This window comes from Acinonyx jubatus, chromosome C2 (genome assembly GCF_027475565.1).
Source record: "Acinonyx jubatus isolate Ajub_Pintada_27869175 chromosome C2, VMU_Ajub_asm_v1.0, whole genome shotgun sequence".
In the NCBI taxonomy this organism is placed as follows: Eukaryota; Metazoa; Chordata; class Mammalia; order Carnivora; family Felidae; genus Acinonyx; species Acinonyx jubatus.
The window spans coordinates 115,818,942-115,838,071 of NC_069384.1; the positions used below are offsets into that span (position 1 = coordinate 115,818,942).

Here is a 19,130-nt window from a genome sequence, read left to right on the forward strand (position 1 = left end):
CTCTGTGGGAAGTTTTTTGTTTTTTTTTTTTAATTTTTTTTTCAACGTTTTTATTTATTTTTGGGACAGAGAGAGACAGAGCATGAACGGGCAAGGGGCAGAGAGAGAGGGAGACACAGAATCGGAAACAGGCTCCAGGCTCCGAGCCATCAGCCCAGAGCCTGACGCGGGGCTCGAACTCAAGGACCGCGAGATCGTGACCTGGCTGAAGTCGGACGCTTAACCGACTACGCCACCCAGGCGCCCCCTGTGGGAAGTCTTTTGATTACTAATTCAATTTTTTGTTATGATTCTATTCAGATTTTCTTTTTCTTCTTAAGTTAGTTTTGGTAGAGTATATCTTTCTAGTAATTTGGCCATTTTATCTAGTGTATCTAATTTGTTGATATATAGTAGCTCATATTCATAATTTTTTTTGTTTTTCATTGTAAGGTCAATAGCAGTATGCCTCCTTTTGTTAATGCTTTTAGTAATTTGAGTCTTCTCTCTTTATTCATTAGTTCAGCTAAAAGTTTCTCACTTTTGTTGATCTTCTCAAAGCAAAAACTTTTGGTTTTGTTAATTTTTTTTCTGTTTTGTATTTTATTTCTTTCTACTTTAATCTTTACTGTTTCTTTCCTTCTGCTTGCTTTGGTTTTAATCTGCTCTTAAGGTGGAAGCTTGGGTTATTGATTTGAGAGCCATCTTTTTAAAAACATGTGCATTGACTAGTATAAATTTGCTTCTAAGCATGGTGCTAGCTGCATTTCATGTTTTTTGGCATTTTGTCTTTTTATTTTCATTCATTTCAAAGCATTTTCTAATTTTCCTTGTGAATTTTTTGCTAATTTGTTGCTTATGTAGAAGCGTATTGTTTAATTTCCACATATTCTAAATTTCCAAAATTCTGTTCTGTTTTTGATTTCTAAATTTAATTCTGTAATTTTCAGAGCACTTTTTATTTATATGATTTCAGTCTTTTAAGGCTTATTGAGGTTTGTTTCATGGACTGATGAGTGATCTATCTTGGAGTATGTTCCATATATACATTGAGAAAAATCTAGTCTGTTATAGTTGGGTGCAGTGTTGTGTAAATGAGTAGTAAGTTTAGTTGGTTCATAGAAGTGTTCAAGTCCTTTATTTTCTCATTGATCTTCTGCCTGGTTGGTCTATTTATTATTGAAAATAGAGTATTGCAGTCTCAAACTGTTGCTGTTGAATTGCCTGTTTCTTCTCTCAATTCCGTCTAGTTTTGCTTGTATGTATTTTGTGACTTTCTTGTTATGTGTATGATTGTTCTATTTTCCTGGTGGATTGACCCTTTTATTATTATAAGATATCCTTCCTTATCTCCTAAAATAGTTTTTGTCTTAAAGTATATAGCCACTGCCCTTTTTGGTTAGCACTTGCTTGCATGGTATGTACTTTTTTTTTTTACTTTCAACCTATTTGTTTTTAAATCTAAATGATGTCTCTTGCATGCAGTGTGTAGTTGGATCATGTTTTTTTTTTTTTCTTTGATACCTATTTTGCTAATCTCTGCCTTTGATTGGATTGTTTAATACATGCCCATTAAGGTAGGATTTATGTCCAATATTTTCTTTAAATTTTTTACTTTGAGTATGGGTGACACACAATGTTACATTAGTTTCAGGTGTACGACATAGTGATTCAGCATCTCTATACGTTTTGCTATGCTCACCACTAGTGTACCTACCATCTATCACCATATACTGCTATTACAGTATCATTGACTGTATATTTCCTATGCTGTGCCTTTTATTTCTGTGACTTAACGTATTCCATAACTGAAAACCTCTATCTTCCACTCCCCTTCACCCATTTTGCCCATCTCCTGCCCCCGCCCTCCCCTCTGACAGCTACCAGTTCTCTGTACTTATGGGTCTGTTTCTGCCTTTTGTTAGTTCATTTGTTTTTTTTAGATTCCACATATGAGTGAAATCATATGGTATTTGTCTTTCAGTCTCATTTCACTTAGCATAATATCTTCTAGGTCTATCCATGTTGCAAATAGCAAGATCTCATCTTTTTTATGGCTGCATAATATTACAACATGCACGTGCACACATACGGTTTATATGTATATCACGTCTTTATCCATTCATCTGTTGATGACACTCAGCTGCTACTTGTTTTTGATTTGTTTTATGTTCCATCTTTCTTGCACATGTTTGCTTGGTATATCTTTTCTATCTTCTTTCCTTTAGTCTACTTTATCATTACATGTGAAGTGAATTCTTTCAGAAAGCATGTAATTGGATCATTATAAGAACATATCCATTTATCTATTTTGATAATCTATGTCTTTTCATTGATAGGCTTAGTACATTATATTTAATGTAACTATTGACATATTTATAATTTATACCTGCCTGTTTTCTTTTTCATTCCTCTGTGTCTCATTTCCTGTCTTTTTCAGCATTATTTCCATCTTTTTGTAGTATTTAATCTGTTACTGCGTTCTGGAGTATATCTTGGGAATAGTGTTTTTAGTGGTGGCTCTCAACCCACATGAGTTTAGAGTTTTCTGGTTCTATGTACACATGTACTCCATCCTGGATACTGTGTTTTGAATATTATGTTTAAAAAAGTTCTGAGTCTGATTTAGATGCTGTGGAGGAAATCGATTTTCTTCTTGTTCTGGCAGGCTGTTGACCCGTTTGGGTTCAGGCCACAGGTTCTACCAACCTCTGTGCGTTGCGATGTGAGTGTCAGTTTTGATCTTCAAAGTCTTGGCCCTGCTATTTAGATTTCTTCTGCAGTGCAGTGGCCAGCCTGAGACCTGGGCTGTGGTCTCCCTTCAGTTCTCAAAGTTTTTGTTAGGATCAGATCCATGTGTGCATCACTCAGGGATGAATGCAGAAGTTTATAAATAACTTCACTGGGACACTTTCTGAAGCTTCTCCTCTACCATCTCCTTACCAGTTTTCTCGGCCTCCTTTTCAGTTATTGAACCCGAAAAATGAAATTTTATTTACCTTTCTCTGCTGTGTACTTCCCACAAATTAACTTGTGTACAAGGCCAAGTTAAAGGGCACAGAGAGAAAAGAAACCAAGGGGGAAGTTTCACCGCATCCTCTTGGGACCCCAGGTCCTTGTATCCAGGGGAAGATTCTCCTCTCTCAGTATTCCAGGCACCTGTGAGCCTCCTTGGATGCAATCACACCTTTCTCCACAGTAGGATTGTCAAGATCTGGAGCATGAGCAAGTGGAGAAAAAGAAAAAGTATTGGGAAACTCTCCAACTCTTTCTGAGCTTTAGGAGTTCCCCTTCCTGCTGCTTAAGCCAGGAGCAGAGGGCTTGTCCTGGAGCTGTCTCTGCGCCTGGTGCCTCCTGCCGTGCTTTGGGCTGCCTTGAAATATATCAGGTTAGGGATACCAGAGACAGATCAGGAGCCTGATTCCAGTTTATGGTACTTCCAATTCTGGCCTTCTTCTCCCATGCTCTTGCTACTATTTGGTTTCCCGAGTCTTCAAATCGCTGCCAAATCATTCTGTCTAGGTTAGTTAATTGTATTCAGTGGGAGAGAGAGGGTGATGTAGGTTTACTAGATCTTACCCAGAACTGGAACATGTAACCTATCATTTTTTTTTCAAAATATATTTTAAATATATTCAAAATACATTTCAAATATTTTTCAAAATATATTTCAACAACCTTACAAAATGGAAGTCGACAGGGAGCTCAGTAGAAGGGCCTAATTTTCATATTATAGGGGATAGTAGGAGAGCTGGATAATTTGAAAGCAATGTGAGGGGGGTGGCATAGGAGAGAGAGGGCAACAAGGAGACAGAAGGCAATTTTCAGTGGTGTTTAGAATAGTAGTCTGGCCTCTGATGAGGGTGTTTTAAACCGTAGTTTCCCCAGTTTGTAAAACTGACCTTGAACAGGTTAAAACTCTGAGCTTCTCTTTCCTTATCTGTGTAATGAAAACCATAATACCCACCTCACTCAAAATACACAAAGTTCCTGGCACCTCTTAGATAATTAGTAACTGATATCTAAAATTGAAACCCGGTGAAACTGAGTGTTTTAAACAAATTATGCCAGTTTATTAGGGGTCTTAATCAGTACATAACCTCACAATTCTCTATAGCTAACTGCTAATTTAAAGAGTACTTTAAATTTTCTCTAAAAAGTGTTAAAATTTTTTACTTGAAAAGAATCATGTTTTCTGTTTGGCCTCATTCCAGTTAGTTTTAAATAGAAATGTAATGATGATTTCTGTTTGAGAATTTAAAAACATGACTGGTTTGCTTAGTCTTTTCAGCACTGTGGCTTAGTATTCTGGTGTATTTCAATATGTAACATATAAATAGTATATAAATATAGGTAAGTGTGCAACATATAAAATATAGGTAAGTAGTATGTTGTGTATAAATAGATTAACATTTTCAGTAGCTTCTACATAGCAGGGTTGTAGAAGTCATATGTGGTCAAGAGAATTTCATTTTATAATTTATACTGTGAGCAGAACAATGTAATAATATAGACTAGTGCAAAAGTGACACAAATGAGCAAATTAGGGAAAATATCTCCATGTGAGTCAGCTAACATTCAAAAAAGCCTTCACATAAAGAAATTTAATTTGGGGCACCTGGGTGGCTCAGTCGGTTAAGCGTCTGACTTTGGCTCAGGTCATGATCTCACAGCTCGAATTTGAGCCCCACATCGGTCTCTGTGCTGACAGTTCAGAGCCTGCCTTGGATTCTGTGTTTCCCTCTCTCTGTCCCTCCCCTGCTTGTGCTTTCTGTCTCTCTCTCTCTCTCTCTCTCTCTCTCTCTCTCTCTCTCAAGTAGATATTAAAAAAGAATTTTTAAAAAAAGGAAATTTAATTTAATTCTAAATTTATTTAGAATATACAACACTTTTTTTTTTTAATGCAGGGAAACTGATGCCTGTAAAATGCATAAATCCTGTGCTCTGTCATGATCCAGAATGTGTAAGGAGTTGTATAAGTAAAAATCTCTTCCTTTAGGAGACTTACGTTCTAGTAGGGCTTCCACCAAAATTTAATCCCCTTTAAAGCCCCTACTTTTTCAAAACTGTTTCTGCTTGTAGCTGCTGCTAATTTTCTTTCCCCCATTCCCTTTAGGATTCCTTACCAGGAGGCCACTCTTCACTCCTCTACACTCTCTCCACCACATGATACCACCTCCAAGACAGAAAAGTGTTTTCATTTTGGTCCAGCAGATCTGTTGGGCAATAGCAGAGTAGGTGAGACCCTAGTACTCCCTTTTATAAACATGATCTCCTCTTGGACCATTTTCCCAGGGAGGAAGGGTGAGGAGGCCCTTGAAAAGCACTTTCTTCCTGAGCTCTGTTTATATCATGAGAAATTTTACTGTAGAATTTTTTTGTGAAATGAATTCTTTAGGGGCGATTGGGTGACTCGGTTGGTTGAGCATCTGACTCTTGATTTCAGCTCAGGTCATGATCCCAGGATTGTGGGATCAAGCCCCATGTCAGGCTCCATGCTCATCATGGAGCCTGCTTAAGATGGATTCCCTCCCTCTCTCTCTCTCTCTCCCTCCCTCCCTCCCCCTGTGCCCCTCTCCCCTGCTTGTGCTCTCTCTCTACAATTAAAAAAAAAAGTATTTAAAAGTAGTATTTAAAGGAATGAATTCTTCACATACTCATTGTATTCAGTAAAATAAGTAAACTGACTGAGTTTAACATTTACAGCTAACATTATCCATGGTAATATCACATATGAATTAGTGTATTTGTAATCCACAAAACTTGGCCTGAGCCAAAATAGATGGATTAATATAAATGTATCCCCATTACTGTAGGAATGATTCAAAGACCAGACCTACTTGGTTATGAAATGAATTTCATATTCAAAAAGAAGCATACTTGAACTAATTGTGTCTGCCTTTTGATTCTACCAAGGCTATCACCAGAAACAAGGAAAAGTGGCTTGTTAAATTCTATTTTTTTTTTATTATTTTTCCACTCCACCCTACCTCAGAGGTAAATACAGAAGAGTTCTGGTGTGGCTGCGGTAGATAAGAGGAAGGCACAGGTGGATAGCAACGCATTGCAGTCTGGCAGTGGGGGGACTGGATTGTTGGTCACATGCTGGCAGTACTTCAGTGGCTGTACAACCTTGGGGAAAAGCCTTTAAATAACTTCTCTGGGCCTCTGTTTCCACCTCTGTCATAGTACCCAAAGCTTTTTATGAAATTAGTATCTGTGTACTGCCTATTGAATACAATTTAAAGATAAAAAAAGATCATTCTTAATAGATCAGATTCTGATTTGAAACATTGGCTGTAAAAATAATGATCAGTTCTGAAAGACCTCAATGTGAGACAGGGAGCCATCATAATCCTCGAGGAGAAAGCAGGTAAAAACCTCTTTGACCTTGGCCGCAGCAACTTCTTACTCAACACGTCTGTGGAGGCAAGGGAAACAAAAGCAAAAATGAACTACTGGGACCTCATCAAAATAAAAAGCTTCCGCACAGCGAAGGAAACAATCAGCAAAACTAAAAGGCAACCGACAGAGTGGGAGAAGATATTTGCAAACGATTTATCAGATAAAGGGTTAGTATCCAAAACCTACAAAGAACCGGTCAAACTCAACACCCAAAAAACAAATAATCCAGTGAAGAAATGGGCAAAAGACAGGAATAGACACTTCTCCAAAGAAGACATCCTGATGGCCCACTGACACATGAAAAAATGCTCAACTTAACTCATCATCAGGGATATACAAATCAAAACCACAATGAGATACCACCTTACACCTGTCAGAATGGCTAACATTAACAACTCAGGCAACAACAGACATTGGTGAGGATGTGGAGAAAGAGGATCTCTTTTGCATTGTTGATGGGAATGCAAGCTGGTGCAGCCACTCTGGAAAATAGTATGGAGGTTCCTCAAAAAATTAAAACTAGAACTACCCTGTAACCCAGCAATTGCACTACTAGGTATTTCTCCAAGGGACACAGATATGCTGTTTCAAAGGGACATATGCCCCCCAGTGTTTATAACAGCGCTGTCAACGGTAGCCAAAGTATGGTAAGAGCCCAAATGTCCATCGATGGATGAATGGATAGAGAAGAGGTGGTATATATATATACAACGGAGCATTACTCAGCAATCAAAAAGAATGAAATCTTGCCATTTGCAACAACGTGAATGGAACTGGAGGGTATTACGCTAAGCGAAGTTAGAGGAAGACAAAAATCACATGGCTTCGCTCATATGAGGACTTTAAGAGACAAAACAGATGAAAATAAGGGAAGAGAAGCAAAAATAATATAAAAACAGGGAGGGGGACAAAACCTAAGAGACTCTTAAATATGGAGAACAAACAGGGTTACTGGAGGGGTTGTGGGAGGGGGAATGGGCTAAATGGGTAAGGGGCATTAAGGAATCTGCTGAAATCATTGTTGCACTATAAGCTAACTAATTTGGATGTAAATTAAAAAAAATAAAATTAAAAACATGATCAGTTCTTGGGTAGCCCAACCTTTTTCATCTCTTAATATAAGAAAAAAATGTAAAAAAAAAAAAAAAAGCGGGGGGCAAAAGAACAGATAACAAGTCTAGTGAATTTACTGCAGAAAACCTAGTTAAACCCTAAATGTATAAGATTTAAGGAGGCTGAGAGGCCATATTTTTGGGTATTCCTGTCAAATCTGATTGGAAGTAATTTCTTCTTTAGCAGTGATTTCACAGAGGGTACCTTTAACATGTGTTAATTTGGATTTTCTCTCTTTCAGAAAGGTAATCGGATTAGTTATATTAATATTCAATCCAGAATCCATGGGCAAGCTAAATAGAAACAATGCATCTGTTGCTTTTAAACCTCCAATTTTGGGAGCTCTTTCTGTAGGCGTGCATTAAATGTCCATTTGTCTTTGTCTTGTTTCTTCAAAGAAGTGAATACAAACTTTATATGTTTAATTAGCAATAGGTATTTAAAGGGTCACTTAAAAAGGAAGAATGAACTGTCCTTTTGAATGTGTAAATAAAAGTTCCTTCCATACAGTACTTGAGTACCTGCTATTTTGTAATATTTTTGCATTAGTGATTATTTAAAATCTGTAAGACACCATATCAGTTAAAATTTCTCTTTCAAAGGGTGCCTGTGTGGCTCAGTGGGTTAAGTATCGACTCTTGAATTTGTCTCAGGTCATGATCTCAAGGTTGTGAGATCGAGCGACATGTCAGGCTCCCCCTGAGGGCAGAGCTGTCTTAAGATTCTCTCTCTCCCTCCCTCTCTCTCTCTGTCTCTCAAGAAATTCAGGAAACAAATTATTTTTAAAATTTATTGAATTAAGAATTATGTTTAATGGCAGGTAATACAAAATAAATTTTTCACTTAGCAAATTGGTAAAATTTAAAGGAAAATGATATTTATTAACACTGAGATAGATGGTCACTCACATGATTTGGGTTTAAACTGAAGGAGCCTTGCTAAAAAGAAGATAACTTGGCAAAATGTTTCCTAAGTTGTAAAAACATTGACCTGTAGAATACACATCCTTCTTAAATTATTTAATTATAAGGGAATAGTCAGAAGTTTGTGCCAATATTTATGCAAATGGAAATCATGTAACATTAGTCATAATACCAGAAAAGTGTGAACAATAAAAATTGAATAGTTTGAATAAGTTAAGGTAGTTTATTGGTACCTTCTACTTAAACACATATTTGTTCACAGTATTTCTAATAATATTTATTATAAAACCCCTCCCATGCATACACACAGAAACAAAGACATACATGCATGCATACACACACAAGACATTCACCCACGTTTTAAGAATAGTTATTTTTGGAAGGTTGCCTTAAGAGTTCTGTTCATTTCTTTATACTTATGTTTTACAAATGATGATGTTTTATTTTTGTAATCAGAAATATATATATATGTGCTTCTATTTGTAATAGTTTAGCAACTTTTCAAAAACTCTTTTAAGTATAGGTCAGTTCTGAAACTAACCACCCAGAGAGTTAACACAGACTGCGTGAATATAAAGGTACAATACCCAATAAAACTGCCACCCCATAAGATACCCGTTAGTTCAGAGATCCCCAGGTCACCCACACTTCTGAACAACTGGCTACAAATTTAGGGGTTCTCAGCACCTCAGGTTTGATCATTCACTGTAATGACTCACAGAATTCTAAGTGTTACATTTACAATGTGGGTTTTATTATGAAGCATAAAAATCAAGACCAGTCAAATGAAGAGACACATAGGGTGAGGTCTTTTAGGGTTTCAAATTGAAATTTTCATGCCTCTTTCTTGTGGAGTCAGAATGCGTCCCCTCCCAACATACAGTTGTGTTTACCAACCAGAAGCTTGCTCAAGCCTCGATGGCTAGAGTTTTTATTGGGGTTTCATTACATAGCCATGGTTACTTGAATCATTGGCAAGTGATTGAACTAAATCTAGAGCCCCGTCCATCTCCCCAGAGGTCATGAGATCAATAAAATACCACCCTCTTAATCACATGGTGATCTTTCTGGTATGATCAGTCCCCATTCAGTGACATCTCCTTAGCATAATCCTGAGTGTGATCCAAGGGCCTACCGTGATTTTTTTTTTAATTTTTTTTTCAACGTTTATTTATTTTTGGGACAGAGAGAGACAGAGCATGAACGGGGGAGGGGCAGAGAGAGTGGGAGGCACAGAATCGGAAACAGGCTCCAGGCTCCCAGCCATCAGCCCCAGAGCCCGACGCGGGGCTCGAACTCACGGACCGCGAGATCGTGACCTGGCTGAAGTCGGACGCTTAACCGACTGCGCCACCCAGGCGCCCCTAGGGCCTACCATGATTAATAAAGATATTTCCTAGGGTGCCTGGATGGCTCAGCGTGTTAGGCGTCAGACTTTGGCTCAGGTCATGATCTCAGTTCCGTGAGTTTGAGCCCCGCATCGGGCTCTGTGCTGGCAGTTAAGACCCCGGATACTGCTTCGGATTCTGTGTCTCCCTTTCTCTGCCCCTCCCCTGCTGGCACTCTCTCTATCGCAAAAGTAAATAAACATTAAAAAAAAAAAAAAAAAAAGACACTCCTATCACGCAGGAGATCCCAAGGGTTTGGAAGTTTCTCCCAGATCCTGGGTCAAAAGCCAGACAAAATCTTTCATATATATCACTAAGTTATATGTAACAACCGAAAGTTAGTAGTCATCACTTCCTGTGGAAATGGAAAAAAATGGTTAATATGTGAGAGATTAATCAAAGCCTAATAGATGTTTCTTTTTAAAGCAAACCATGTATACATTCCTAGGATTATTAGCATATTATTTTATATCTACCCAGCATGGATTATTGTGAAATAAGAGGTTTACAAAGTATGAATGTTTGAAAAAAAAACCAAAAACCAACATTTACATTTAAGTTTTATCAAGACTTTCAAATAAATCAAATGTAATATTACTTCTAACCATGTACACATATATTATCTCAAATATATACCATGAAGTATTACACTAATATAGACATAAAATACTCAGTTTTTCATAATGCAGGATAATTAAAAAAATAACTTCAATACTTATATCTTGGAGCTGTAATGAATATTGTAATTTTTAGAAGATGTCTTTAACATAACTTTGTCTTCTATTTTTAAAGTCAATTACTGGACAAATCCATTCATCTGAATAATATAATTAATGTCACTACCTTACTAAAAAGTAAAAGCAAATCCTGTGGAACATGTAAGATGTACTCTAACTCATTTGTCTTTCATTTAGCTACAAATAGAAAAAGCCCTCTAGCAATGCCTCCATTTTCTCCTAGTCCTTTCCAATTTGAAACTCATTACAGTGCTCATAAAATCATGTCTGCTAGAACCATACTCACTGGTGGCAGAAGATGGGGAGTTATTGGTGTCAGCTTGAAACCCAGTATAAAATCTTCACCAGGGATGCTTAGTAATGCATATTAAATGGCTGAATGGCAGACAGCTCTTTTTTTGTACTACATTTGAATGCTGAAACTTATTCTTGGTCTCTTCACCAGCTGGTTTATTTTACTTAGTGAAATTATAGTAATAATGCATGTTTGTTGAGGATTTCCTATGTACCAGGCACTGTTTTAAGTGCTATCTGAGTGTACCATTTCATTCTTGGAGGTGGATCCAACTGCCATGCTGCCCATGACACAACAGATAACCCAACAGCAGAGTAGTCATTCAAAGTCACGTAGCCGTTAGGGATACCTGGGATCTGTCTCTATCTGAACCACTGTTCATACTATCTGAAGTGTGCTGGTGTGCACCAGTCTCTCCTTCAAGTATTCCTACCTTGAATACGAAGGATGTCATCTAGAAGTTCCATGTTAAACCCAAATGGACAATTGTGGTAGATGGACTACGACTTTGCAGGAACCAGCTGTTTTTCCTGCCCTTCCAGGAAGAAACAGAGGAATTGCACAGACAGTGACCTCCTGCTTTGCTCTTCTCTCCTCTCATGGTTGAAGGCACTGGAAACGGGCAGAGCCCGAGGTCTTAGTCTGCATTAGCAAATTTCCAAGACTTCTGCCTAGAAAATTCAAGATTATCACATGTCCAGAGGCTCCCTTGCCAAGACGCCAGGACAGATTCCAGTAAACATTCAACTGTAAAAAGCTGATCATTATTCTCATTATTCTCAGTTTTATGATTGAAGTTTCAAATAACCATGTTATGGTTCTGGACCTTGTGGTTTCATTGAGCTTTCCTAGTATGTCACTGTTCACAAAGGTGGAACTGACGAGCAAGGTACAGCACAGCTGCAATGTTCTACACAGCAAGAGGAACCCATGTACATGCTCTCTGGCTGTAGGATTCCATTTACGCTATCAGGGCTGCCTTGCAAAACAGCAAACCACCTCGTCCTATCCAGCCCACGTCTCCTTTCCCTCTTCGTTACGTGCCAGTTGGCTTAGATTCTCCCGTATGCAGCCTAAGCCCTGAAAATGCAAAAGACCTTTGGAATTCATAACTCTTGGGACCACGTCATGCTGACTTGTTATGGAGACACAGTTCAGTTTTTTAATCTGAATTCCATCTGATATAAAGCCAAAACTCAGCCTCCTGTCAACCTATGGCACTTTTTGTCCTTGCTCGGTGATTGGGAAATCTGAAAACAATCCATTGAATGTTAAGGGAGGATTAAGTTACAACATTCATGCTCGTACCAACTGGAAATTATCCTGCCTTATGTAACATTCTGGATAAAGCCATATAGTAAAATTTTATAACAGCGGGAAGAGAATTTGGGGTGAAAAAGGAAAAGAAATGAGCATCTCAAAGGAGAGGAGAGGTAAACGAATTCTGTAACACCTGCAGCTTGTGAGGTAGTATGTACATACATTTGATTTTGATGTTTGTTGCTTTGTAAAAGATTTTAATAAATTTTTTAAAATTTAAAGATTGGTTTTTTTTTTCAAGTTGCTACTCAATCACTTAAATCAGATTTGAATTCTAAGTTCTGCCTGGCATGGTTGAGAGCTATTATTTTTCTTTGCACAAGATCAGCCTCAAACAAGCCTGAACACAAGGATCCCTTGGGGCTGTATTAAAAGTACAGATTTCCCGACCTGGACCCCAGAGGTACTGCTTGATGTTTGGGGTCCAGAATTCTGTGTTTCTTCTTTCAAGTTTTTATCTTGAACATAAAAAATATTCACATCTCTATCTTGACTTAAATTCAGCAGTTGTTAAAATTTTCTGCTTTTGCATTCTACCGTTTGCCACTATAGATACTTTGGATGGATGGATGGATGGATAATTTACTCCTTTTCATTAAGGCACTTAACAATCTGTTCTAATTTGTCTCCATCACTGTTTCTTCATGGTGTACAGTTCCCAGGATTAAGGTAGAAAGGAAAAGCATATGTTTAGTTAGAAGGTTATTCCCACATGTAACTGTCAAATAGTTCTTTTTTATTGTGAAATCATGTCAGACACATGCCTATTTAAACAAATATGTACCTTCTAAAGACTAGTGAGAACCCATCACTCCTGTTTCCACCACCCTGTTAGAACTAGATTAGGAGGAATATCAAGCCCCTGTAGGCCACTACTGAGCACTTGCCCCACACCAGATCTCCATATGAAACCAATTTCCTGAATTTTGTGTATTCCTTAACATTTCCTTAAAGTTTCCCCCATATATGTATCAGAGAAAAAATATTGTGTTTCATTTTTCCACTGTTGAACATTCTTAAACGATATATATGTGTTCTCCAGTGGCTTTTTTTTTTTTTTTTTTTTTTTAGTGTCGTAGTAGTGTTGAGATTCATCTCTCTTGATGTGTATGGCTATAGTTTGTTTTCACTACAGTAGGCTCTTGTATCATATGAATGTAGCAGAATTTATTTATTCAATGTATCATTGATGGACATTAGGGATGTTTTGAATTTATTTTAATATGAACAGTGTTGTCAACATTTTTGTATATACCTTCTCTGTAATGTATAAGAGTCACTTGAGGGTATATTCCTAGGAGTGCCCAGAATTTAAGATTCTAGAAAGGTGTGGTCATTTTCTAAATACCAGAAGTTACCATCACTGAAGGTATAGGATCCATTCCGTGTCCTCCTTGGTTGGTCTGCAATTGGGTCTGGCTTTTTGATGTGCCCCAGAATACTTTTTTAGCCTTTAAGACACATAGGACTTTGTACAACTAGCTGAAGTTCCAGATATGAGTGGAAATGGTACAAGGTTGATGGTATTTGACCCACGCTTGGCAAGACAGTCACGTGAGCTGGAAATCGACACACTGGCTTATGCCATGGTGGTATTCAGTGAGTCGACTCAGTATCCATATTGACTACTGTCTTATATGGTGATCTGATGTTTCTTCTACATACCTACTCTGCATTGATGACTTGCTACTCAGTTCGAACTACACAAATGACCACATTTTGTGATCTAATGAATAGGTTGAAACGTTGGAAAGAAAATCCAAAAGAAACTTTGAATTAAGAAGTACTTGATTTTAGCAGGGTTGACCATTTATGTATGAGCGAGATAATATGATTAAAAATAATATATGGAAAGTGCTCAACCTGTTGTCTGACATTAGATAAGCATTCAGTAAATAATAGCCTTTGTTGATGTTCTCCTTTTTAATTGTTACCATCCAGAACTCAAAAATCTTAAAATTCCTTTCCCTGATAATAACTTTTTTTTATTATCTTGAATGAATTCCTGAAATCTCTCCCCACCCCTTGTTTCAAATCCCATCTCAACTTCTGGTTTATTTCTCTTGAGTTATTCTCATAATGTTTACATATATCTGCTGTTTATCTAAATGAAATAAGCTTATTTTGGTCTCTTAAAACATGCCTAGTTTGAACTTAAAAAAAAATTTTTTTTTAATGTTTATTTATTTTTGAGACAGAGCATGAGCGGAGGAGGGGTAGAGAGAGGGAGACACAGAATCTGAAGCAGGCTCTAGGCTCCGAGCTGTCAGCACAGAGCCCAACACGGGGCTGGAACTCACGAGCATGAGGTCATGACCTGAGCCGAAGTCGGACGCTCAACCGACTGAGCCACCCAGGCGCCCCTGAACTTTTGATTCCTACCCTCCCCAGTCCCCGCCATTTTCCCTACCATCTTCCTCTCTAGTTCAGTTAATGGCATTGTCATCAACTCAGGTACCCTGGCCTGAACACTGACACCCAGTCTTGACTCCTCTTAGTGCGTCAGAAACTCCTGCAGGTTCTGCTTCTGACCACATTTCACCCTCTCCAGTGTTACCTGCCTGTCTAAGCCAGCATCGGGCTCACCTGGATTACTGCTGCCATCCCGTCTTCACTGCGTACTTCCACTCTTGCCCCCTCAAGATAAAGTGTAATCAGATCCCATCACTCCACTGATGAAAGTCCTCCAAAGATTTCCCAGCTGCAGTTACAGCAAATCACAGATGTTTTGCCTCAGCCTTCAGGTGTGATCAGGCTTGTCTCCATCTCTTCCCTCCATTCTCCTCATTCCTTGTGTCCCAGTCATACCTGACCTCTTTGTCACCCTTGAGTATTCCGAACTCAGTGCCACCTCAGGGCCTTTGCACATATTTCCTGTTGTCCTACAACTCTCTTCCTACATTTTTAGTGTAATGCCGCCTTTTGTAGTTCACATAGCTCAAAGTTACCTCCTGGGAGAGGCTTTCCCTGAACCTCCTGGGACTGCCATCCATGTTTTTCCTGAACTGTTTATTTTGTTTCTTTATAACTGTACTACTTCAGTTTAATCTGAAATATTTGTTAAGGTGTTTTTAATCTCATGGCACTAAATTAGGATCTCCGGCATGATGGGCAACTGTTTCTCTGGTTTATTACTGTATTTTCAACATCTATAGTAGTGCCTACACAGTAGGTGCTCAGTAAATATTTGTTGAATTAATACAAAACTTAGTGAAATGTAATTCACTTTACAAATGTAATTACAAATGTAATTGAATTTGTAATTGAAAAATACAAATTACAAAATGTAATTTTTGTAGACAAAAATCACAAAATGGAGCATCCAGGTGGCTCAGTTGGTTAAGTATCTGATGATCTCACGGTTGTGAGACTGAGACCCGCATCAAGCTCTACATTGAGCATGAAGTCTGCTTGGGACTCTCTCTGCCCCTCCCTCACTTGCTCACATGTGTGTGCTCTCTCAAATTAAATAAATAAACTTTAAAAAACCCCACAAAACCTGTTACTTGTATTACTAAGTAATAATATATATATAAGTTGGTATAAATATATTAGAGCTTTAAAACATTTTATTTTTAGTACTCATTAGAACTCTTCAAAAATGTCAGCCAGGTATATAGGTCTTTTGTGAACACATTATTATGATTTATCTCAAATGTAAATTATGTGACTATCTAAAACTAAATTTAAATTTACTATCTGTATCTAAATTTAAACTTATGTATTTGACATGTTTTTAGGTCTCACTCCACTAGAATATAAGCTTCAGGAGTGCCCATCTGGTTTGCCACTATACTTTCTTTATTTTCCTCTATTTTAATTCCAGTATAGTTCACATACAGTGTTATATTAGTTTCATACTGCTATATTTTCAACATCCATAATAGTGCCTGATACATAATAGGTGCTCAGTAAGTATTTGTTGAATTGATGAAGGAATGAATGAAAGGTAACTGACAGCTAAAAAAATTACAGATCTTTACATGTATCACTAAGTCGTAATAGTAACCATACATATATCTTAAAGTATTAAAATGTTTTATTTTGGGGGTGCCTGGGTTGGCTCAGTCGGTTAAACGTCCAACTTTGGCTCAGGTCTTGATCTCACAGTTCGTGAGTTTGAGCCCCACTTCCGGCTCTCTGCTGTCAGCACTGAGCCTGCTTCAGAGCCTGCTTCAGATCCTCTGTCCCCTTCTCTCTGCCTCTCCCCTGCTCATTCTCTCTCTCTCTCTCTCTCTCTCTCTCAAAATAAATAAACTTAAAAAAATGTTTTATTTTTCAGGACTAATTGGAATTCTTCAAAATGTCAGGTAAATTTTTATGAATAAATTTTAATACGCTTTATTTTCAAATGTGAATTGTGTGATTTTTTTTCCTAAAAAATTGGAGTTTATTTCCTTTTGAGGTTTATTTATTTATTTATTTTTAGCATTTAGAGAAAACTTGTATATGTTCATTTATACATGTGAACATTTCTATCTACCTTTGGCAGAAAAGGATTAAAAGGGAGTTACGTGGGCACGTATGTATTTGAAAGATCTCTCAAATATGTGGGGAAAATAAAGTAAAGGAAACAAAAGAAAGTAAATCTGCAAAGAGGAGTATAATCTTAATTAACCTGTGATGACAGTCTGCCCGCATAGAGGAGGGCTCAAAAGCAGGGTTGCATTTCCCAGCAATGCAGGAGATGACAAGGCAAGAAACACCACATTTATGGGACTTGGGCTTTTCTTGCAATAAAAGTCAGTTGGTGAAGAGATTCAGAATTTTTCCTTGTAGGGAATACAAGGAGACATTTCTCTGATTGCAACAAGAGGACAAGATAGCGTCATGGAAAGTGAGTTCAGTTCCTCCCTTGCAGTATTTACAGCAAGCAAGGTTGCTTTTACTGGAGAGGTAGATTAAACCACCTCTAAATGAGTTATGTATGGTACCACTGCATTGTAAGCCATTACGTATTTATCATGTTATGTTTTGAATTTATTTAAACACAGTCATTTTCCAAAAGAGGTTAGGGAAAAAATAAGATTCACTCTATATATGACTGTGTTCTCCATAACATACAGTGGGGAAAACAGTTTTTGCAAATGTGCAAGGAGTTCAAGTAGGTGGGAATCAGCATGAAGTCAGCCAGACCACTAACGTAAAAGTGTGTTGCTTTGATCATAGCACAATGTGAATAATCGCTTAGTTTTTTTTTTTAATCTATAGTCAGCCTGAAAATTCATGAATACATATTAAGAGGTTAAAAGCTAATATACATAAAGAATCATGTGTCTTTAAAATATAGTAGTGTGTTTCATAGTTAGATTCATGGATAACAAAAAATGAATATATTCTGTTATTACATTATCACTTCCATTGTAAATCATGTCCCCTCTCCCTTTCCCAAGGTGTGATCCCCACAGCCCCTGAGCAACCTGCAGATGAGAAGGACAATCAGATAAAGTCTCCTGATCAAAGGCCTGATGCACCTCCTGACTATAATTCCCATTTTGTATCAGGTGAGTTAATATTCAGAAAGGTTCTTTTCACCTCTCCAGAAAACGATAATAGTTAAGATTGCTTTTAAGAGTAATTAATTGAGTGATTCAGTAAATAAGTATTGGAAGCTTCCAGGGTGCCAAGTAGTTTACCAGATGTCAATTAGAATATATTTGTGGGCTACTGAGGAAGGAAGTTGTACAAATCCTGATGGCATTCTCTTTGCTCTGTTATGAAAACATGAAGAAGATGTTGTAGGGCCAAGATGACAGTAACTGGCTCTAACAAGGATTTGAGGGAAGACCTAACTGAGGAAGTCAAATTTTTCTGGCTTGCTGAGGAGTTTCTCACTCAAAGAAAAGGAGGAAGGAACCATGCCTGGCAGAAAGAATTATCTGTACATGGCTAACAGGCACATGAAAAAATGCTCCACATCACTCATCATCAGGGAAATACAAATCAAAACCACAAGGAGATACCACCTCACACCTATCAGAATGGCTAACACGAACAACTCAGGCAATTATAGATGTTGGCGAGGATGTGGAGAAAGGGGATCTCTTTTGCACTGCTGGTGGGAATGCAGACTGGTGCAGCCACTCTGGAAAACAGTATGGAGGTTCCTCAAAAAGGTAAAAATAGAACTATCCTACGACCCAGCAATTGCACTGCTAGGTATATATCCCAGGGATACAGGTGTGCTGTTTTGAAGGGACATATGCACCCCTGTGTTTATAGCAGCACTATCAACAGTAGCCAAAGTATGGAAAGAGCCCAAATGTCCATTGACGGATGAATGGATAAAGAAGATGTGGTGTATATATACAATGGAGTATTACTCGGCAATCAAAAAGAATTAAATCTTGCCATTGGCAACTACATGGATGGAACTGGAGGGTATTATGCTAAGTGAAATAAGTCAGAGGAAAACAAATATATGACTTCACTCATACGAGGACTTTAAGATACAAAACAGATGAACATAAGGGAAGGGAAGCAAAAATAATATAAAAACAGGGTGGGGGACAAAAACATAAGAGACTCTTAAATACAGAGAACAAACAGGGTTGCTGGAGGGGCTATGGGGGGGGTGGGCTAAATGGGCAAGGGACGTTAAGGAAGACACTTGTTGAGATGAGCATTGGGTGTTATACATAGGGGATGAATCACTGGAATCTACTGAAAACATTATTGTATTATATGCTAACTAAGCTAACTAACTTGAATGTAAATTAAAAAAAAAAAGAACTATCTGTACAAAAGCATGAGGTTATGAAGGTCTGGTATGAGACATGCATGGGACAAATGCAAGAGAAATGGAGGTAAATGGCCTTGGGTGCTAAGGAGTTATACTAATATCTTTAGAAGTCTGAATTTACTTGTTGGTGACTCAATGCAATGGATGCTCATAATGTTAGTAGAAATTTGAGTTATTATAGTCTTTTTAGAAAGTGGGGCACCTGGGTGGCTCATTTGGTTAAGCATC

General features: G+C 37.8%; 1 protein-coding gene across 2 annotated transcripts in view; it reads left to right on the forward strand.

Annotated features, from left to right (window-relative positions):
- Positions 1-19,130, forward strand: part of PLSCR4 (phospholipid scramblase 4) — a 133,961-nt gene that overhangs the window by 93,756 nt on the left and 21,075 nt on the right. Inside the window, exons 6-8 of one of the 2 annotated variants that reach the window (XM_027061655.2) lie at positions 16,443-16,470; positions 16,940-16,997; positions 17,554-17,664. In XM_027061655.2, coding sequence (XP_026917456.2) covers positions 16,443-16,470; positions 16,940-16,997; positions 17,554-17,664 — 197 coding nt within the window. Of the gene's footprint in view, positions 1-14,711; positions 14,905-16,442; positions 16,471-16,939; positions 16,998-17,553; positions 17,665-19,130 lie in introns of those variants that run through there. The other variant, XM_027061649.2, reaches the window with a different exon arrangement.